Source organism: Natator depressus, chromosome 10 (assembly GCF_965152275.1).
Source record: "Natator depressus isolate rNatDep1 chromosome 10, rNatDep2.hap1, whole genome shotgun sequence".
In the NCBI taxonomy this organism is placed as follows: Eukaryota; Metazoa; Chordata; order Testudines; family Cheloniidae; genus Natator; species Natator depressus.
Genome location: NC_134243.1, coordinates 62,245,706 through 62,268,153, shown reverse-complemented (window position 1 = coordinate 62,268,153; position 22,448 = coordinate 62,245,706). Strand labels below are relative to the sequence as shown.

The following is a 22,448-nucleotide window of genomic DNA, read 5'->3' as shown; positions in this document are numbered from 1 at the left end:
AGCTTATATGCGCGGATTGCTGTGTATTTTCCAGTAGAAATGTTTAAAAAAAATGTTGGCATAAGGCATGAATTTTAAAAACTGGTTTTATTTTAACTGGGATTGTCTTTCCTTTGTAACTGAGTTTCATATTTACTATTAAATTGTGGAAGAAGTAACTCTGAAAAGTAATTTGAATTCAGACATTTTGGGTGAAACTTTTCTGATCAGTATTTTTATTCTCTACTAGTTTTTGAAGCTTGCTAATAACTCTTCAAGTTTTGCAGCGATTAGATATTTTAAATTGATTTTTTTATTGAATTAAATAATAAAAAGTCTATTATGTTGGGTAGGGAAATGCGGTAATGATCTTATTTATACTGCTTAACTTTTGCAATAGCTAGAAAAATATTCCTAGTTGTACGGTCAAAGGCTTTCATTCAAGATAGATTCTGTTTTCTTTAAACCTACTAGCTGCTGCTGCTGCAGTTTCTGATGTTTCAAAGGACAGTAATGAAGGTTTGTAAAGATTTGCAGTGTAGATGGATGTTAGTGTGCTTTAAAAGAGGAGAGTGTTTTTAAATCTCTATCTTTATAATAAAGTAAGTGTAAATCTTCAGTTATGCCTATCCAGAACAGCTCATTTTCAAAGTCCACATTCATATTGTGTTTGATTACATTAAAAAAATGTTAAAATCAGTCCTCCCCCATAGATTTTCCTAAAATGCCAGGGTAAATAGTCTAGATTTCCTTGTTTACATTTCTGAAAATGTCAAACGAAAACATGGATTTTTCTAAAGGAGAAAACATTCTCAATATGGTTTTAAGCAGGAATTGGTCTAAAACTTATAAGTTTTCAGGAGCTACAGGTTTTAAAAGAGATATTACAATTTGTTTTCCTAATGCATGTGGCAAAGAATAGTAACTCTACTTGGATTTATTGTAGTTGGACTATTTATAGGATTACACTTACTTTATTTACAGGCACATTTAAGGAATAGTACCTGAAATGTAGTTTAGCTTTGAATTTGTTTTAAACCTACCAGATTTTGTTATCCAAACACCTTAACCAAAATTCATGGTTTTGGTGACTTCATTTAAATTCTAAAATTAATCCATTTCTAAAAATAAATTATGGATAGCATTTGTTTCTTACTATGGTTTTAGCTATCTAAATTCTTTCAATTTAGCACCTCCCGTCCCTTCAGAAGAAATGGATAAGCATCGTCGTCGATTTAATATGAGAATGCTTGTACCAGGGAGACCAGTAAAAGATAGTGTTGTACCTCCACCTGTGCCTGCAGAAAGGCCTTCTTACAAAGAAAAATTCATTCCTCCAGAACTCAGCATGTGGGACTATTTTATGGCAAAGGTAGGGCATTCTGGGTTGAACATAGTGGTATCACAAGAATGTCTGACTTTTAAAATTTGAAAATATAAAATTAAATACTTTGCACAGAACACATGCACTTTTTTTCCTGTTCTAAAGGACAAAAATAAAATTTCAAGAAGTGTTTTCATGAATGTGCCTCACAATCTGTTAAAAAAAAAATAAAATTTGCAGGTTGCTTTCCCCACAGAAAAAATGAAAGTTACATATCTGCTATATAACTTCCAAAATATCAATCTACTTATCAATCTAGCACTCTTCTGCCAAGCAAAAAATAGTGGAAATAAGCATTTTGATCCTTGCTACACGCTTGTTTTTGAAGGGAACATCTAACTTACAATTTAGATATATTAATAGATTTACATATCAAGCTGCTCTGTTTCACTACTAAGTTATTTAAGTGACATCTTAAATGTTTAAAATATTGACAACTCTGAAGAGTTGTTATAACAGGTTTGTGTCTTGCATTGCAGCCATTTCTTCCTTTATCAGATAGTGGTGTTATATATGATTCTGATGAAAGCATTCACAGTGATGAAGAGGACGATGATGGTGCTTTCCTTTCTGACACACAGATCCAGGAACACAAAAATGCCAATTCTTACAGGTTAGTGGAGACTATACCATAGTTAAAAAACAAACTTACTTATGAACGTGTTTTGTGTTCAGCTTTTCGTCCAAAGCAAAAGATGATATCATTGGGCCTCTTTTCTGCTGTGAGGTATATTTTACAGTATCTATTTGTTTAACAGCTATGGGTTTGCAGAGGCATTACTGAGATAAGAAACTGGCCTGAATAATCTTAAATTACTGACACTGATGTGCAAAAAGGAAATAATTCACCTTGACTTTAAGTTCCGATTGAGTTTGCAAGTATAGCAGCTAGGTTTTTTTCCCTTTTGCATTCACCTGAGCAAATAAACTGAGCAAATTGTATTTCAGTCATTGAGACACAATGAACATCCCTTGATGCCAGGTTTAGCGTTACTTTTCAGAGTAGAGACCAATTTTAAGTGTAATTTGAATTTTCTGTGTTAATTTCCTTTTTTATGTGGATTAGAAAGAACACTTTTAAAAAAATGTCAAGCATAGGATGGCATAAATTAATGAGTCACATCCATTATGAAAGTGGATGAAAATAAAAGGTCTTCCACCTACATTGTATCATGTCTTTTCAAATCCAGTAGACTATAAATGGAACTATTTCATTGTACTATACGAGAGTGGGAAAAAAAATCTTTGATTTATATCATAACAATGATTCCTTTTCATTCATTTTGATGTCATGGAAAGTTTTGTAATGTGGACTTTCATTGGCATTGCCACGAGATTAATATTTGATTCCTGACTTTACATATGCTTCCCTCTTTCACACCCAGGGATCTATGTCCAGGTGCCCTCTGCTAGAGGGAAGAGGATGATGATCTGGGGTTTGGAAAAGAGGGAGGGGAATCTTCTGGGCTCCAAGGAGAGAGACTTAACATGTTTAAGATAAGGATCTTACCTTGCATTGCAGTATGGAAAACTCACTCAGTAAGCACTATTCATTATTTTAGCAGGTGGTTGGACTAGATGACCTCCTGAGGTCTCTTCCAAACCTAATCTTCTGTGATTTGTTATAAATACCTTTCTCATATCTACATGGTTTGGTGAGAGAAGCTAAACTGTGTCCTGCAGATAACTGAATTTAAATTGTACTTTACAAAATGGAAACTGTTCTTTTTCTACAGCTGGGCTCTCATACATTTGGTGATAGTAAAACTAGCTCTGTACAACATAAAGAACTTTTTTCCCATTGCTGGTTTGGAATTCTTTGGTGAGTTAAATTCTGACTTCTATTTTACTTTGCTCTGTATGCGAGTTAGTAAAGTATTGGCATTTATATATGAAAAGTTGTTTTGCACAATTGCTAACAGATGGAATTGTGTTTTATTTCAGGTTTTTTAAATGCACTCATCCAATTTTTTTTATCTTTTTCTGTAAGTTCTGTGGAAGCACACACATCTTCCTTATGCTTATTAAACGTAAGCAGTAGAATACGATGTCAGATTATGGTTGTGAATTTTTGTTTGTTTGTTTTTAGTTTTACTTAGTTGTTTTTGGTATCTGAATAAATTCTGCCCTGGGCTGCTATATTTTAAAAAAAAAAAATTCATAATATTGTGTCTGCATTTTACTGCAGGATTCATTTATTGCTATTAATAGTATAGGGGTTTTATATTGGTATTAAACCTTTGTGTTCACTTTAGATCTGCCTGTGACATCACCATTGGGTATTGCTGTGATTAAAAATTTGGAAAACTGGGAACAGATCCTTCAAGAGAGAGTGGATCAGTTTGAAGGCCCACCACCGAACTACATCAATACCTATCCCAGTGACACTGGAGTGGGAGCTGGATCAGCTGTTCTCCGCAACAAAGCAATGCTTGAACCTGAAAACACACCATTCAAGTAAGAAAAGCTTTCAATAAACTGCTATCCAGACTTTATTATAACTTGATATATGCACCTTTTGTGCAGAAACAGTCATAACTATCTAGTGGATTTTTTTTAGTTAAAAGAAAACAGTGAGTTGGCTAAGCCAAATAAAACCTAACCTACAGTGGCTTTACAGTTGTACCTTAATTAATGCAGCATAATACGGTGCCTATCTTTACTGATGATTATGTTTAATTGTTGTAAATACTGTTACAAATACAGTGGTATTCAGGTGCTTAAGTCCTTTTATTAATCTTTGGATAACTTCTTCCCACTGTTCTACTTGCATTTTTATTCTACACATACTTTATTTCTGCTTTTTCATGCACTATTTAATAGAACAATTGTGTAGTTGATTCTGCTACATATTTTTGTTCACAATTTCCTTTCTACTGTTACAAACATGCATTAAGGGCCACTTATTCAAAAATGTGAAGCATTGGATTTCATTTTGGTTCTTATGTGATCTGATTAAACCCTTATAGGCCAGCAGTGGACCCACCGATTTGGTTGACTTAATGTACCTTCTCTACACACATGCTCATTTGAGGGCTTATTATGTGTACTTTAAGACAAAGTTTGATGTGGAACTGTCAAGTGGTGCTACTACCATAGCAATGGGGATAAACAGTGATACCATCAACACGATAAAATGGCCACTAGGAAATGCATACATTTGTGTGTATTTCAAGACACAAAATTGTCTTTTTGTGACCTGAAAGCATCACAACAAAAAAAAAAAATCACTAAAATGTAGTAGCACTGATGACATTTCTAGTCAACATCGTTATCATAGTCTTGTTCATCATTATGATATTTGTCGAGAGCGTGTGGGTTACCATAAGCTTTCGTGAGCTACAGCTCACTTCATCGGATGCATTGTTCAGTGATCTCTACTGGTAAAGGCACAAATAAGGTCTTGTAGAAGTTCAGACGACACTGGGCACCCTATAAAATTAAAGCAAGTAGTTCATCATGCACAGTTTTACATCCATATTACAATAGTGATCCAATATCCTGTTTACCTTTGAGTGAAGGCATCCAAATCTTTGTTTGTCAAGATGCTCTTCAAAACTGGAGTGAACACACCTCCCTGGAGTCTTTCTACTTCAGGTTTTGCAGCACTAGGATGAATCCCCTCAGCTCATCAAAATTGATGCAGAATCCATGAAGGTGTAGTATGTCAATTAAATTGAGACACACAAAATCAAGGTATAGCTGTGCAGCAAAGCTTGTGTGTGGTGGTAAGATCATTTTGGAACTGTTTAATACTATTCACTCCACAGTTGAGAGGCACCTTCTTTGAATCTGTTCTGAATGAGGATTCTCATTGCTGGCTGAATTGTATGCTTCTTTATGTATCAAGGAAAGGACAAACTTCTGCCCCATTTAGGGCACAAAAGTAGCTGACCTCTGTAAACTACAATCACCTTGCTTTGAATAATAATCTGAGGCTTTTATTTTGGCAAAGGATTGAAGTGGCATTATACAAAATCACTTGTTCATTTGAAAGCAGTTAAACAGGCTCACTCAAGAGAAGTAGATCCAAAAAACATTTATAGATGACTTAATTCCTACTACAGATTACTTGCAGTTTGGATAGCATTAGCTATTATTGCACTGCATAGAACAATGGTAGGCTTGCCTTGTCCATGCTGCGCATGGAATGAAATTGCAGAGTCATGGTGTTTTTCTAATCTTGCCTGGAATAGTTTACAGTTTCCACATCTGAGGTAAGTAGGACTTTATATCTTTGCATTAGATCGTTGTCTGTCTCTTCAATCAGCTGATAAAATGCAATGTCATAAGGTGACTGTTGCAGTGTAACTAGGCGGTTTTTCTTTAAAATTCATTTTACTCAAGTAGGAAGAAAGCAATCAAGTCTATCATTCAACATACCTAAAGATGAAGTTTTTCACAAATATTCCACGCAACATGTCATCTCCTCCTTGAAGTGCTGCCTCCTTTAGATTGGTTGCTCTCTCAAATGTTTCTATTTTATGAAGTTTCTAGTCTTCCTTATGTTTTTCTCATGCAAACAATATCAATGGGACCAGTCTCTAGAAGATGTGCTTCCTCTGATAGCTATAGAAGCAGGTGAACATGATGCACTTTGATCAGATTCAGAGTCTGTTTTCTTTCCTGGGTTCTATACAACTCTGACATGTCCCAAATTCAACTTGTGTATTTCTGAAGCAATTCCTGTGGTAGAGTATCGGTGGCACCTCTTCTAAAATAGAAAACTCATCTAGTAGCTGCCAATATAATTAATCTCTCCTGGCTTCTGCTGCAAACACCACAGAATTCTGTCCAGCACTGGTAGTTTTTAACAGTTTTGTATTCTTTTGATTTTCTTTTCCCAAACTATGAAAAATGTGTTTGTGCTGAGTCTGTCTCTTTGATGTAAGCTTTAAGGGGCTTGTATCCTCCCACATACTGTAACTTTAGTGGTAATGGTAAAATTCCCAAAGTATATTGTTAGCATTACCACCACCATCATTATTTTTCAGTTTATACAAGTGTATAGACTTGTGCTAAAATAGATATGAATTAGATCTATATGTTGGCAATTTTGATACTATTTTTGTTTAGTGAGCATTTTGATTGCTTGAACCCCCAATATGAAGCTGTATACTGCCATCTCTAATACTGACTTGTGCATAGGGTCACTGAATTAAAAAGCTAGGTTCTAGAATATAGCAAAGGCTAGTACTGTATGCATAGGCAATTACAAATTAAAACCTTCTACCAGGCAGATTAGATGCTACATTATATATTCAAAAACGTACAAATTAAAAAAACATTAAGAATCCACGTATACTTATTTATATCTGTTAGTCACTTATGAGATACTTTGACAATTAAGAATATGCAATATGAAAACATTTTAGTATATTGCAAATATTTGCCATTTTTGTCACAAGCTAAATAGCTCCATCATTTCTGAAAAAAATACTTGCTCATGAAAAACCAATAAAAATCTTACATTGCCATTTGATAGCTTTGACCAATAAACACCACACTAAAGTGTTTAAATTAACTTAAATAGTAAAAACTGTAGTCATAGTAATTTGCAGTGTTTATGGAACTGCAAAAAAGGACACACTCATTTTGAATACTGTTGTTTCACAGGCTTATTTACAGTCTTGCAGCAAAATTTGACAGCTCCACATCGTACCTCATTTAAATGTATATAAAATAAGGCTTCAAATGATATATGATGTGTGTGCACGTGAGGAGGGCGCATACATTACACTCCAAAAATATGGCCCATTTTGGAGAATTGCCAAACACCTTTTGAATATTAGAAGAAATATGTAAAAGCATTTTACATGATTTATTTGTGTCATCCTGGTGCCACAATTGTAATATATGAGTAACTTCAGCACAGTGTAAATATATTAGTGTTTGTGAATCAAGGAAACAAGTTCTGGCCCACAATCCCTTTGAATTCAGTAACTCTGTGTAATGTGGTATCACAGAGGAAGTCCAGGAAAGTTTTTATTCCTTATGACTTGTCTTGGATAGAACACAGAGCATACAAATCCATCATTTTGTTTCACACTGAATTGCATCTAAAATGGTTTGGAGTCTTCACATTTCTTTGTCCACATTTAATTATATTATGACCATGATGAATTTTATATTGAAATTATATTTAAAAAAACAAAACATTTTTTCTTTCAGATCAAGGGATTATTCATCACTTCCAGTTAAAAGACTATGGCATTTTCTTGTGAAACAAGAACTTCTTCAGGAGACCTTCATAAGATATATATTCACTAAGAAAAGAAAGCAAAGTGAGGTAAACAAAACTAATAATTAAAAGGCTTTTTTACATTTCCTCAATCTTTAAGTGTCTCCATTCTAATTTTTGTTTTAATATTTTCATTTTGGTTGGCATTTCAGTTTCCTGTTTTTCACTTCAGCAGTGTTTAATAAACAGCATGCTATCATGGTGATTTTAAAAGTACAAATTAACTAAAAATGTATATTCTTGGACAAGGCATAGCTGAGTTTACAATGCAGTATATATATTTAAAAACATTTTATTTTGCTGTAGGATAACAGTAATAAATTAATTGAATATTGTTGAATCTCTATGGCTTGTCATATATAATATATTTAAACAAAATAATTTCTCATTTCAATATATGTATATATGCATGTGTAATATATACATATACATAATATTATATAGTGATATATAATATTGATTTTTATGACTATCATAATTACAACTGAAATTAGTTGCAATTAAATTTAAACTTTGATGTGTAACAAACTGGAAACAAGTGTACTACTTACTGTCTTAAAACTTCCTGTAAGTATGAAGTTTGTGTGTGTTGCTCCTCCTTTTATTTATTGTGTCATACATTTTTTAAAAGAAAAGGATATAAATTTATTTGCAAGTCTAATAAAATTGTGGGATAAGTACTTTTTATACCATACATTTTGTGTTCATCTAGGAGGCATTACATTAAGTGAGTTTGTTTAGATTCCTGTCTTAGTTTCTGTGCCTTTTATAAAAAATTACAAACATTTGTCATCATTTACTGAGAGGGGTGGCCTTTTAAAGCTAGTTTGGAATGTTTCATTCTTTTTTTATATTTGTTTGTGCATGTGTTTTGTGTTTGTGACTGTGTGGTGTTATGTAGTCTGTAGAAGATCGTGTGGAGCAGGTCAAACAAAACTGCGTAGCAGAAGATCACAAAAACAAGGTAGTATCCCTTCTCCCAAACCTTTAGCACATTCTTAAAAGTTCTGTGGGACTGGCTGTTCTTTTCTAATATGACAGAAGCTAAATGTTCTATGTAGTCTCTGTGTGGCAGACTCTTAATCAGTGCATTAACTTTGGATGTCCTATAATTGGGATAAGTGAACCCCTTGTAAATTGTGTTACTCACACAACTTGTGGGGGGTTTTTAAACTTCAATATACACAATTTTTGGCTTTTAGAACACCAGTGAGTGCAAAAAGTCTGAAGTTTAGCTTCCTAACCAATGCTGAGGCCACTGAACTTTTCTTGCATGAATTTCTATAGATTTTGCGGTCTGTCCATACCACTACAAAACATTGTTATACACCAATTAAAATTACCTGTCAATGTTTTGTAGGTTGAAGCAGATCTCGGCTACCCAGGGGGAAAAGCAAAAATAATTCACAAAGAGTCTGATATGATAATGGCATTTGCAGTTAATAAGGTAAAAACCAATAACATTACTACTAACTGTTTTATTCAATCGTTATGTTTGTGTTGCTCTAAGTTCTTAATTGAAATTAGTGTATGTTATCTGTTTGTACTCTGCAGGCAAACAGCAGTGAAATTGTTTTAGCATCTACACATGATGTGCAAGAACTTGATGTTTCAGCTCTGTTGGCTGCTCAGTCATTTATATGGATTGGGGAAGAATATGACAGAGAATCTAAAAGGTTAGTTTTTCTTTCTTTGCAAGTATATTTAAGGTAACTTTTTACTTTGACAGTACAGACACAAGTGCAGATAGTTCACATTTTTGTTGTTGTCGTCAATAATAAAACATATACATTTCTTCCATAGATCTCAAATCACTTTAAAGGCAGCTAAGTACCATTATCCTCATTTTACAGATGGGGAAATGGAGGCACAAAGTTTTGAGTGACTTGCCCAAGGTCACACAGTTTGTTCACAGCAGGCCCACTGACAGGGGCAAAGGGGGCAGGCAATTTTAAAAAGGCCCAGGGGCCCAGGGTGGCTGGAAGCCCTGGGCCCTTTTAAATAGCCCAGGCAGGCTGCAGGGCTTCTAGGTGCGCGCTACTGCTCTGGGTCCCGCACTTTGGGGGGCCCCCCGAGGGCTGGTGCGATTGGCCAGCACAGTCAGTCCCGGAAGTGACAGATGTGTCACTTCTGCCTCAGGCCCTGCGTCCCTGTAGGGACGGCGCTGGCCCTGAGGCCTGGAATTGCTGTCGGCAGGCCTGTCGCAGTGTCAAGATTAACTGCACCTTTGGACTTTCCCCGCTTTTGGTCTTCCTGGAGGGCACCCACTTTCACCCACCCATTTCAGGGTCCCATCTGTCACAGCTCCACGTAGTGGTGACCTACATCTTTCCCCCTGCAAACAGAATATTTAGGCTTGCAGTCCCTTGTGATTTCCCCAGCAGGTCTGACTAGGGTCCAGCATCTGTGGTTAACTTTTTTCTAGGGGCTACAATGGTGTACACCAATTACCAACCACCCTTAAAGCAAAATACATTTATTTTTAGGGTAAAAGCGTTACAGAGAAAACATCTAAACACAATAAGTTCCTATACGCGTGCTAAATGCTTACCAACAGTCACCCATCAGGCTTTGGGGGTCTTAGTGAGCTGAAGTCCTTCCAACCCTTCCACATGGGTTTGGGGCCCCCGTTGGACAGAAGGTCTGTCCATTTGCTGAATCAAAATGAAGGCCCCATGACAATTTAAACTCAACTTTTTTACACCAAAAGACTTTCTCTGACTGCTGGTCTCTGAAAATCCCATTTGAACCAGTATATGCAAGCCTCTCTGGAGGAGTTTACAACCTGAATGATTAATTACCATCCCCCCTCCCCACCACCACCTAGAGGCACTGTGGTAGCCCTCCCCTCTGGAGTTGCATACAGTCCCTGGCCCACAACGATACATAAACCATTTGTAAACTTAATATAATATGATCTCTGAAGACATAGCATGCAGTTGCAATCTGTCACAGCCACTATTACTTAAAAAAAAGATGAACAGCAAAATGTAACAGTAATACACTGGTGTGTTGTTTTTTTTTTTTTTTTACAGTTCAGATGACCTTGACTTTCGTGGTTCTACCACAACACTCACTCAGTCAAGTGCACCATCATTTGGAGTGAATCAGATGCAGCCATCTTCACCTATGCCATGGTTAGGTAGTGGACAAACTAGCACTGGAGCTGGTGTGGTATGCAGTTTGTTTTGTTTGCTATGTATATAGTTAGTTAATAGAAAGATCTACACTCAGAAGCATGCTTTCATTTTATTTCATTGGATGGTCATAGGATAATCATCAGCTGGCAAAATAATGCCAAACTAATTAAATATTCTCTTACATTAATAATTTTGGGTTGGCATACCTATAACTTACTTGTTTCATCAATCAATGAATAGTATAAACTATGTTCCCACACTTCTTAGAAAATAAATCTCCAAAAGTTTTTTTTTTTTTCTTGCACAATAGATTAATCTACTGTATTCCTACATGTATTTTGATTGTTTAAATCAGGGGTGGCCAACCTGTGGCTTCAGAGCCACATGCGGCTCTTCAGAAGTTAATATGCAGCTCCTTGTATAGGCACCGACTCTGGGGCTGGAGCTACAGGCGCCAACTTTCCAATGTGCCAGGGGGTGCTCATTGTTCAACCCCGGCTCTGCCACAGGTTCTTCCCCCCACTCCACCCCCTCCCGTTCCCTTCCCTGAGCCCGCCATGCCCTCGCTCCTCCCCCTCCACACCTCCCAATCAGCTGTTTCATGGAATGCAGGAGGTGGGGGGATGAAGGGGGAGGCACTGATTGGTGGGGCTGCCAGTGCGTGGGAGGGGGCAGGAAAGCTCATGGGGGGCTGATGATGTATTATTGTGGCTCTTTGGCAATGTACATTGGTAAATTCTGGCTCCTTCTCAGGCTGGCCACCCCTGGTTTAAATTAATACCCTACCGTTATTATCTTTCTCTGTGACAGATTTCTTTTTTTTTTTAAATGCCAATTGAAAGGTAATACGTAACTTTTGTTTCAGACCTCAAATCTGAAAAGAATTTAAGTACAGGGTCCTTCAATGGGACATGCCTAAAGTTGAGCGCATGCTTAAGTGCTGTCCTGACTAGGAATCCTTTGCTGAATTCAGTCCTTAGTTGTTGTGTTGCAACTAAAAGTAACTGGATCAGAGTATGGTTAACAATTAACAATCTATAGGTGGAGGACAAAGAGACAGTTCATTGTGTAGTAATATATACAATATCCTGAGTTCATTTATGTTTTCCAAACTTGTTCAAAAGTAGTTAATCTTTGAAGTTCACAAATTGAATGTGATATTTCTTTTATATGAAGCTCATTAAAAGAAATCTGAATAATGTCAAGAGAATGGCTTCACATCCAGTCCATCAGTATTGTAAGTAATTTCTGTTTAACAATGTGAAAGTGAAAAATGTATTTGTTTTTCAAAACATAATACAGAATAAATGTTATGATATTTTCCTGTTGATTAATAAATCAACTATATTTCCCTTTCCCCAGATCTCACAGGAGCCCAAGATGGTAGCGTTCGAATGTTTGAATGGACAAGGCCACAGCAGCTGATATGCTTCCGACAAGCTGGCAACGCAAGGGTTACTAGAATGTATTTCAATTCCCAGGGCAATAAGGTTAGTCCTCCCCAAATATGGGTTTTTACACCTCTTCTTTTTAAATGAACATTTGATTGTACTGTGGACACCTTAGCCAGTTTTTAAACTAGGGGAGCACAAAAATGTCTAGAATGTGTTAGAGTGTAGAAGAGATTTGGTTCAACACACATAAAACACAGAATACAATCTAGCAAACACAAATTGTTAAAGCTACATGTGGATATTTAAGGTCAGACACTCTTCAAATATACATTTACTGCTGTATTGAATAAGCAACTTTCACTATTCATATTAATGACCATTGTAGAGACTAACTACTTTGACTAGTCCTAGAAATAGTTATTACCATGAGTAATCCAACTTTAAGTCACTGGAGCTACTCACTTAGTAGTAATTTTTTGTAGAAACAGGCCCTTATTTAGATGCATAAAGCCTCATTTAGCAGGAGCCAAGCTGTCAACTCCTTGCTCTCAGTGGTGAACAATTACTCATCTAAATATGAGTAATGGGTTCAACATTTTGACCTTAAATAAGATTTTGATGAAGGGCAACCAACCTGGGAGATGGCCACATTGTCAATGATTGAGTATTACAAAACAAATATAGAATATTATGGCAGCATATATCCTCATAGTACTGTACAGAAACTCGTCCAAACAAAAAAACAAAAAAAACACACCTCTGATTTATACCTCCACTGTAGTCAGTCAAGCTCAATATTGAGGCTATTCCACCTTGCAGTTTAAGTGCAGAGAGATGTTAGCACTAGTATTAAAGTGTTCAGTTTAGAATCATAAGATATTTTTAGGAGAGTGGCATAAATACAATTACTAGATTTGTATTTTCTTTTTATAGTGAGCACATTTTGCAAAAGTCTCAGCAGAAAAGCTGTAGTATGATTACAAATATATTTTTGTTATTTCTGTGATATAGAGAGATGCAGATGGCTCAAACTTTAAAAATCATTTGGGCTTGATTCAGTAGTGCTGTCTGTCTGCTTTGTGCTGCTTCTACAAAGAAGCTGTAAACATCCTTTAAGTCTCCTCCACCTTGGGGAATCCTACAATGCACAGAGCCACCATTGTGACACATACTTCACTTCCTGTACCGGTCTATGGTGTTAGGATGCCCAGCTACCAGAATGGCTCTGAGGTCCCATGAGCCACCAGACATTACTTAGAGCAGACTTCGGGCTGCTGTAACTTATATTGGTGGACTCAATCCTTGCCCAGACAGCCCAAGAATTGGGGAGCATAACAGTGGCTTTAAAGTCTCCTTCTCCCCGACTTCCTTGTCACTCACAATCATCTTGCACAAAGTGTCTGGACCAAGAAATCTGGCTCTCAGTTTCGAAACTATTATAATTTCTGGATTTTCCCCTCATTCTTGCTAATAGACATTTTTGTGAAAACTAGGGCCCAAATTCATTCATACTCTCCACTTTGGCACCCTGACAGTGTAAACCACACTTACTTAGCTATTTATTTAAAATAGATTTGCATCTCCAGTGCAAGGTAGCTGTAGTGTGCCAGTGAATCTGGTACATGATTTATTTCTGAAGTGTTCATCTGCTGTGTCTTACTGCTTCAAATCAAAGTGCTTTTGCTGACGTAACCATTACCAGAGCAACTAATTTTTGATGTTTATGGAAGACTTTGAATAAACATTGAGACGAACTCTCCCCTCTGGTTTATCAGTTTCTGCCTGTGTAATGCCATTGATTCCTGTGGAATCATACTGGCATAAAGCTAGAGAAATTAACAGAAATCAGTTCTGTACTCTCCTCCCCTGTGTTTCACAGGTAGGAATAAAAACAGGATTTTATTGAAGAATGTGTCTCCTGTTTGTCCTCACACAAAGAAATAATCCCCTCTTTGTGACATTGCAGTTGATTGTTGTGGAAGAGATGATGTCACAGACTGAGGATTAGTATTTCAGGTAGGGAAAGAACATCAAGAGCAGAGGAGCCTTTAGACAGGAGATTCTGGATTTCATTCAAATATCTGTACTGATAAAAAAGGAAGAGAAAACAGAAGATATACTGGACTAACAGAACTGGTTTTGAAAGTTTTTCTTGTAAGGTGACAGTGATCCTAAGGAATCATTCAATAGAAATTACAAAGTGATGGTAACTGATTATACACCTAAGTAGAGCTCATTGAGAAAATGTCCCACAAAAATGTTTTGAGATTTCAAAAAAATTCCCATTGTGCATTAGGACAGAACAGAGAACTTTCAACATTTTTCCCCAAAAAACAGAGACACACCCAACCCAGAACAGCCGGGAGCCTCATGGTTAGGGCACTTAACATGGATGTGGGAGACCCAGTTGCAAGTCCCTGCTCTGAATCAGACTTGCCCCAACTTGAACCTGGTCTCCCACAACCCAGGTGAGTGTCCTAAACACCATTCTGTTGGCTGTTCTGGAGTGGGTGTCTCTCTGGTGCGGACTAGAAATTCCATTCTGGACCTGAGACATGTTCCTGCAAAAAGTGTCAATAAACTCGGCATTTTCCATTTAAAAAAAAAAAAAAAAAGTTAGTCACAGTCAGCTCTGCTCTGAAGTGATAATGATTTGCAGGTCAGATAGTTGTGCACTCTTGACTGCCTCATCTGTATGTTCTTCCCACAAATCCATTGCCACTGGGACTACCAATTCCATTGCCAACCTGCAAGCAACTTCCAAAAAGCTGTCACTCTTTTAAGCCACTATACATTTCCTTCTCCATCTCAAAATTCTTCTAAAATTTAATTGGGCTGACATGCAAGATGGGCAGCACTCAGTCTTGGACCAGTGACAGATGGTGACAGATTTTAGGACAAGGGCTATGTGGGTGAATGACCACAAGGGTGCCCAATGTGGGGTTTAGGCTAATGGAGAGAGCTGTAGATGTATATTTGGTCCTGGCTGGATAGCTGGAATGGCAGAGGGACAGCTGAAAAGAAGTTGATGCTAGTGAATAGCTAGAGCTCCTTCCCCTTAGCCTGGACCAAGTCTGGTCAAAGAATCCCCTGCCTGAAAATGGAACTCACTGGAGTCCCTCCAGCTTGTGTGATCTCCCCACAAACATAGGGCTAGGTTAGAAGTCTTGTGTATCCTGAACAATTTCTTTTGAACAGCCTCCAAATTCAACCAAAATCCTTCATTTATCTGACCCATTTATGTTTATTACACACACCAATTTCTGCCTGCCTCCCCATTCTGAAGTAGGCGGATTCCTCTTCGCCATCGTTTTAATGTAAGATTAAAAAAGAGTAAGCGTTCATTCACTGATTCTTTCCTGCTGGCCATCTTGCAGAAGTGGGATTGATTCAAACTAGAGTAATCGCCAGCTGGCATCTCCTGCTCTGCTTCCTGGATAAGCTTAAGTCTTTGAAACACCTCACAATACCTAACAAATATATTAAACCCTCCTGTTCAAAGGAGGAAGATGCTTGGGGTTGAGCCCACTGTGGAGCCATTCACAGAATAGGAGTCCTGTCTGGCCCCACCGTACACGGTGGAACAGGGGAGGGGATGGGAGGAGGAAAGTAATGTAAATGGAGCTCCCCTGGAAGCAAGTCTGTGGGAGTGGAGGGACTCCAGAGGATTAAGCTCAGGAGGGAGGAAGTGACTCAGCAGGAAACAGATGCCCAGTTATAAGAAGGAAGTTGCCAAGCAGTTAAGAGGAAGTTGCCAACCCCTCTTTTTTGTTTCCCGCAATAGCCATATCTTCTGATTTTTCAGGACTGGTTCTGTATATTTTACTGTGTATGTGAAGACAAACTAACTTTGTTTGACTTTGATTAAACTTATTACAACCTTAAGTGAATAAAAGTGACTTGCTGTGAATTAGGGATGTTTTGGCATCCCTCTAAGCCAGTTACAGGACAACAAAAAGGGTCATCCCAGAATCCCGGACAAGCCCCACATTTAGGGACAGCTAGAAACATAAAGCCACATCATGGAACTAATGAAGCCTGACTTTACAGGTACAGGGATTTGAATAGTATCAGTGAAATATTTTAAATGTTCTTTAAAACACTATGTCTGTGAAGCACATACAGTGTACCAAAGTGTGCTCTAAAGGTTTAATTGCTACTCATTTGTGTTGATCTGCAGAGCTCCCTGTGGCTTTGCCACATATAGTACAATGCAGTTATTGTATAATCATTCCTAAATCATTTTTATAGGACATCATGTGTGTTTGTTTTTTTTTTAAATTAAGCTTGTCTCATTAGCGTGTTGGGGTATCAGGTCTAACATATGCTGAGGTATTTAAAATTAAAAATTTAAAAATAAAATCTACTTAAAACGTATAGGAAAATTTTTTCAAAAGTACCAGAGTCCCAGTTTCAAAAGAGGGCTGCATCGTATAGGAACGTTTCAAAGAGACTTAGGGCTTGCCTGTTGGTGTGTGGCAAGCCGGTGTTTGGACATACAGAGCACTAGCTTGCTGCGCACTAAATGGCTGTGTGGACCTTGCCACCGCACACTAGTAGTTCCATAGTGTGCTTTGGCCTAGCGCTGGGACTCGAACCAGACTCCCATGTGAATGTGCTAACAACTTGGCTATAGCTTTATTGTCACACTCTCTCTGGCCCAATGAATATTTAAGTATTTATACAAAGAGGAACAGCTTCAACGGGAGAGACTGTGGGACAGGCACCCCAGAATATCCTCTAGCTCAGTGGCAGGGCATTCACCTGAGCGATTGGAAATCTGAGTTGAAGTCCCTATTTCAAATCTGGCAGAGTGGGGATTTGAACCTGGTTTGGGTTGCTGGGGGGAAAGGCCTAGTTTATGAATCCTTCTAGGGTTTAAGCATTGAGCCACTCAGCAGCATCAGGATGTAGCTGGCTTTTTGCACGCTCACGGATAGAAGTTTAGGCACCAGCTGAGCAGAGTTTTTGAGGTTCTAAATTTTGGACTTAGGCCTAAAGCCACAAAAGGATTTAAGTGCCTAAGTGCCCAAGTCACTTTTGAAAATGAAACTTAGAGTCTTGAATCACATAGGTGCCTTTCAGATTTTTACCCACTGTATTTAAATATACATGCAGCTATTTCAGCTTCTTGTTAAATATCACAAAAGTGATGAAAAGGTAAGACTGGCCACTGGAGACCTTTTCAGCGGTTTATAGAATAAATGAAATTTTTTTCTTGTAGTGTGGCGTGGCGGATGGAGAGGGATATTTAAGTATTTGGCAAGTCAACCAAATTGTATCTAATCCTAAACCATATCTGGTACGTAATAAAATCATTCTTTCTTTTTATAGGAGAAATGTTTAGGAACCAAGACTGAGTGTCTCTTACTTTACAAAGCTTCAAACAGGTCAAAAGCAGGTTCAGATAATGTTCGGATTCTTGATTAATGTTTTTCTCTGCTGTGCTAATTGGCAGACTATCAAAACAAGTATAGCGTTTGATGGACACAGCTTTGAAGAATTCATTTCAGGAGTAAACAACAAGCTGTAATGTGATGACAGCTATAACCTAAGCATTGTCCTTGAATTTACTAAGACTGAAATCTATTGTAGTGCACATCAAGCTTTAAAAAAAAAAAAAAAAACCACACTTCACTCTTCTCAATTCTTTGCTGTTAATTATACAGCACACACAGCCAGCACTTAATTGTGAATTCAAATTGATAAAACATACTGTACTCTGTATTTGTCACAGTTTAATTACATAGTGAATTATTTTTGAATTTTTCTTAATACTAGAATTTCTAATAAAAATTTATCTTTTTGTTCTCTGCACTTTCAGTGTTGCTTCCTATAGGGATTTTAGTAATGAATCAAAGTAATCAGTAAACTTTGATGTATAGGTGATAAGATTGCATCTTGGTGATAGTTTTTTGTTTCATTTTATAGAGTTGGCAGTGTCACAGTAAAACCACAAGTGACTTCGCGTTCATTACCTCTTCAAGTCTAGTGGCTACATCCGGGCAGTCCAGCGATAACAGGTGTGGTAAATTGTGGAAGAAAACAAGTCCTTACTCTGCATTTGTTAGCAACAAGCCAGAGGCAGTTTATTATGAGCAATTGCAAGGGAAGACTGTGGTCGGACAGGGGTTCCCCTGAACTTAGGCAGACAAGTTACCCCTACAAGCAGTATAAGACAAGTATTTATACCTTCCTGTTACGTACATCAACGGCTAACGGTTGTCAGTTTGTTTATACAAACTCCCTCCGGACGCTACCTTATTTCAAGGTTTCTGCCTAAAGCAGTATTCCATCCTTATCAGCTAAAAGTAGAGGCAAAAACAGCATTTAAAAGTAGAAGCGAAAACAGCGTCTTCTACAACTCTCGCGTTGTTAGGGTTTTTTTCTTTCTTAATTTCTGAATTAGTTAAAACATCTACCCTGAGACCCACTTTATTTTCTTACTTTTTTGCTTCCACGGTATGCAGTCAAAAATAGATAAAAATATCTAGGCTGAGAGGTGAAAGTCTTTCAGCAAAGCTACCTGTAACAGATCTTTGGATCTTGAAGCCAGAATTTTGAAGCCCAGTGTTCTAAACGCTGTTGAATTCCCTTACCAGCTGTATGTGCATGGCTGCCTGCTTGTGTGTCACTCCTTCAGTTACTTTCCTTCTGCAGACTGGTTCCCCTTATTCTGTTGGCTTCTCAAAGTTCCTTATCACTAAGTGCTAAAGTTATCCTTTTTCCTCCTTTAATTAAATACATATTATTGAGATCTACTGCCTGGAACCAAGGGTTTTTGACTGAGCACCTCTTTTTGTTTTATTTTATTATCTCTTCTGGTTTCATTTCTAATGTGGCTGTCTTTATCATTACTCAGTGGTCTCCAGACATCCCAACTGCAACTCGTTCTGACGGGTACATTTGTACTGGGTTGGGGAGGAGCTTATTTAGTAAATGCAGGAGGCAATCCTTGTTGTGATATTGAATGGCGTGTATGTTTCCCAGCCTTCCTGTAAGACTAACAGCAAGGGCTTGTCTACATGTGCTTTAGTCCACACTAGTGTGTTGTGCACTAACACCTGGCACACTCTAAAAGTTCCCTGTTGCATATCAATGTAGTCCTGTTTCAAATTGTACTATGTTGATGTGCACTAGAGAACTCCTAGTGTGCAGGGTCCACATGGGCCAGTCAGTGCACAACACGGTAATGCAGACTAAAATTTAAACCTCTCCAGTGCAGACCAAAGCACTGTGTAGAGAAGCCCTTAGCCTTCAAGGAAGGCAGAGTCAAGCATAGTCCCCAATGGGGATTTCAAAGTTTTTCAAAGACTTGAATGACTCAATCAACTGGAGTTAGGCTCATAACTGTCATTTGTGCTTTTGCATGTCTTCCCCCTGTGACTGCAAAGGTCCTGCACAAGTCCTCCTCATCTTCTAAGTGACCCATACTAGCCCAGGGATCATTTAGCAAGTTGCCATCATGACTTGTTTTGTTTTTCCACCAGAAATGTGTGCTTGTGGGACACTTTGGTATCCCCTGGTAACAGTCTCATTCACGGTAAGTACTGCAGTAAAACATATTTCGGTTTTTTAATGGTTAAAGAAGCAAGTGGGATTTGTGCTTGGATTTTGAGAGGAAAATTTCATATGGGGCTAGACTAAACAGCTGTATTACAAGTTAATCAGTGCAATACCAGTACTGCTGAGTGTCTTGAAACAGTAGATTTTATGGCCTCCAACATGAGTCTACTTTTGTACATACCAAAGTGTAAAAAAAAAAAAGGAGCATCAGAAAAGGTCACATGCAAGGCCATCTTGTGAAGGTGTTTATAAAGGGTTAAATATTTGAATGCAACTGTTTGGTTTTGGCACCAAATGTTCAAACTTTTTAGTCATCATTAACAGGTCCATAAGTCTGCATGTAGACCTCTCCTGAAACTGGCAGTTAATTATAGCTTTCAGCACTGCCTTGAAGCAGGGGAGCTGTATGTTGGTGGTTGTGACTAAGAAGTTACAGGGCCTGTCCCAAAGAGCTTTACAGTCTAATTCAGGCATGATGCCCACTTAAGTTTAACAAACGAGGTCAAGGATGGACACAAGAGTTACAGGAAAGATTGTGTGGTTGGGAAGTTGTGTGTGTATCTATCTTGATGGTATAGAATGTTCCATGATGAATTTTTTCCTCTTCATGTTAATATAAATTGTGACCGAAGAGGATGTATTTTTGAGGTCTTTGGAGTGAGGGAAACTGCAAGGATGGGAAAGATTAGATGGAGTGATTACGGTGAAAAGGGGGGAAAGTCCAGCAACAGAGGAGTTGTGATTGTGGGAAAGGAGCAGCATGAGGGAAGGACACGCAGCCAAGAGAAAATGTAATAGTCTGAAAGGGGAGTCTGATGTCAGGATATTGCTCCCTGTGCAACTTGATGTTGATCAGGTGAAGAGTGAAGGGCTCAGAGTGTTTTATATGTGTTATATGTTTTAGACCATCATTAGCTCCTCCATTGGTGTTCTTATCCACATGACCAGTAAAGATAACTGCCTTGGACTTGCCCCCTTTTCTTTATTCTGCTTGTTGGGGAATGAAGACCTTTGGGGCTGGAGTCTTTTTATATGCCACATACAGTAGAAAGAGGCTGATAGACTTGACTGTGCCTGCTATGGTGAGTGCTTAGCCACCTGCCAGACATCTTATAACCCAGGCTGGGTCCAAGTTTAGAAAGGAATTATGTTATTGGCTGCCAGACATTGTAGAGTCAGTCTTCTGGTGCCACATTAGCAAGCCAGCTCTGATTGTGAAGGACAGCTCTGAGTATTGTGCTCATAGACGCATCTTGGAATACCATGAGTGTATATTGGTACAACAAAGCAAATCTAATTTAGCATTTGTGGTTAACCCTGTGTTTTTTTAACGGATGTTTTTGTTTCATGAATGTATTTGCCTCTGTCGAGTACTTTCATCTTTTACTTCAACAACTCAGAATTGAACTTGTGCTTAAATTTTCTTGTCTTAAAACATAATTTTTAATAAGTATGCATGTAGCTAGTAATCAGTGCATTTGCTCAAGCAGTTATACATGCGAGTTACAAGCAAATTTTAACGCATATTTAAAAAATATGGGCTGTAAAATGTAGTTAGTTTCTGTACGGTGTCACAGAAGTATTGGATCTCAGTTTTAAGAGAAAATGAACGAAGCAGAGGTCCTGTGGAGAAAATAGCGTTTGATCCCATAACTGAAGATTATCATAATGCATGCACACAAGATGGCCGAATTAAGTTTGCACAACCTTTTTTTGGCATTTTCTAATTGAGTGCTCTGCTTTACAACTTCCATATTTTTATTAGTTTTTTAATGTAATTTAACATACAGTATGAATTTTATATTTTCTCAATTTTTATAATTTCAACCAGGGATGTGTGTTTAAACTATAAATCAAAATTAACTGATTAAAGGAATAATAGAATCCATCTCACTCTTAGTTCTGCTGGCTCTGCAGCTCTAATGAGTGTAAAGAGTTATTGTCATTCATGTAGCAGATATGACTGTATACACACACCCTCAAAAGGAGCATATCTATGGAGTAAAAAACTGCCAGTCACCTTTCAGAATAGAACTGTACTTTAAAATTGAAGATTACACAAGACTACAGATCTGTAACAATCTTACAATGTGTCTCAGCCTTCACTTGTCATGATCATGGTGCCACAGTGCTTCAGTATGCACCTAAGCAGCAACTGTTGATTTCTGGAGGCAGAAAAGGATGTGTCTGCATCTTTGACATCAGACAGAGACAAATCCTGCATACCTTCCAAGCGCATGACTCTGCTATTAAGGCTCTTTCACTAGATCCTTCTGAAGAATACTTTGCAACAGGCTCAGCAGAAGGTAACATGAAGGTAAGATTATTGAAGTGGCTGAATTTTTATATGAATTTTACATGGAGAAAGCACAGTGCATTATGCTGATTTATCTTAATTTATTATGGTCTTCCTTTCTGAATATGTTCTTGTTTTCCTTTGGATTTCTTTTTCCTGCAACAGTACTATAGTAATTGTTAAAAAACAGCCAGTTTGATCTATAGGGTAGTCACAGTAGCTGTATAACGTCAAATTCTAAATAAGAATTTTAACTAGTTGTATTGGGGTAGTGCCTAGGAACTCCAATTGTGGGCCAGTACCCAGTTCTGCTTAGACACTGCAAAAGCACACTCCCTGTCCCACAGTGTTTGCAATCTGAATACAAGAGGAAAGACAATAGGTGAATGCAACAGAGAGAGACTGTGCGGAAACTTTGCCTTAGCTAAACCATGCTATAGAGGTGCAG

The 22,448-nt window shown here is 37.8% G+C and overlaps 1 protein-coding gene across 3 annotated transcripts in view; it reads left to right on the top strand.

The window, feature by feature from the left end:
- DMXL2 (Dmx like 2) overlaps positions 1 to 22,448 on the top strand; it is a 103,991-nt gene that overhangs the window by 78,346 nt on the left and 3,197 nt on the right. For 2 of the 3 annotated variants that reach the window (XM_074966349.1, XM_074966347.1), the window contains exons 29-43: positions 1,170 to 1,351; positions 1,843 to 1,976; positions 3,100 to 3,185; positions 3,619 to 3,820; positions 7,535 to 7,652; positions 8,506 to 8,568; positions 8,965 to 9,051; positions 9,159 to 9,280; positions 10,640 to 10,778; positions 11,921 to 11,981; positions 12,107 to 12,234; positions 17,363 to 17,440; positions 18,070 to 18,161; positions 19,629 to 19,681; positions 21,804 to 22,021. In XM_074966349.1, the coding sequence (XP_074822450.1) occupies positions 1,170 to 1,351; positions 1,843 to 1,976; positions 3,100 to 3,185; positions 3,619 to 3,820; positions 7,535 to 7,652; positions 8,506 to 8,568; positions 8,965 to 9,051; positions 9,159 to 9,280; positions 10,640 to 10,778; positions 11,921 to 11,981; positions 12,107 to 12,234; positions 17,363 to 17,440; positions 18,070 to 18,161; positions 19,629 to 19,681; positions 21,804 to 22,021 (1,763 nt within the window). The remainder of the gene's footprint in view (positions 1 to 1,169; positions 1,352 to 1,842; positions 1,977 to 3,099; positions 3,186 to 3,618; positions 3,821 to 7,534; positions 7,653 to 8,505; positions 8,569 to 8,964; positions 9,052 to 9,158; positions 9,281 to 10,639; positions 10,779 to 11,920; positions 11,982 to 12,106; positions 12,235 to 17,362; positions 17,441 to 18,069; positions 18,162 to 19,628; positions 19,682 to 21,803; positions 22,022 to 22,448) is intronic. The other variant, XM_074966348.1, reaches the window with a different exon arrangement.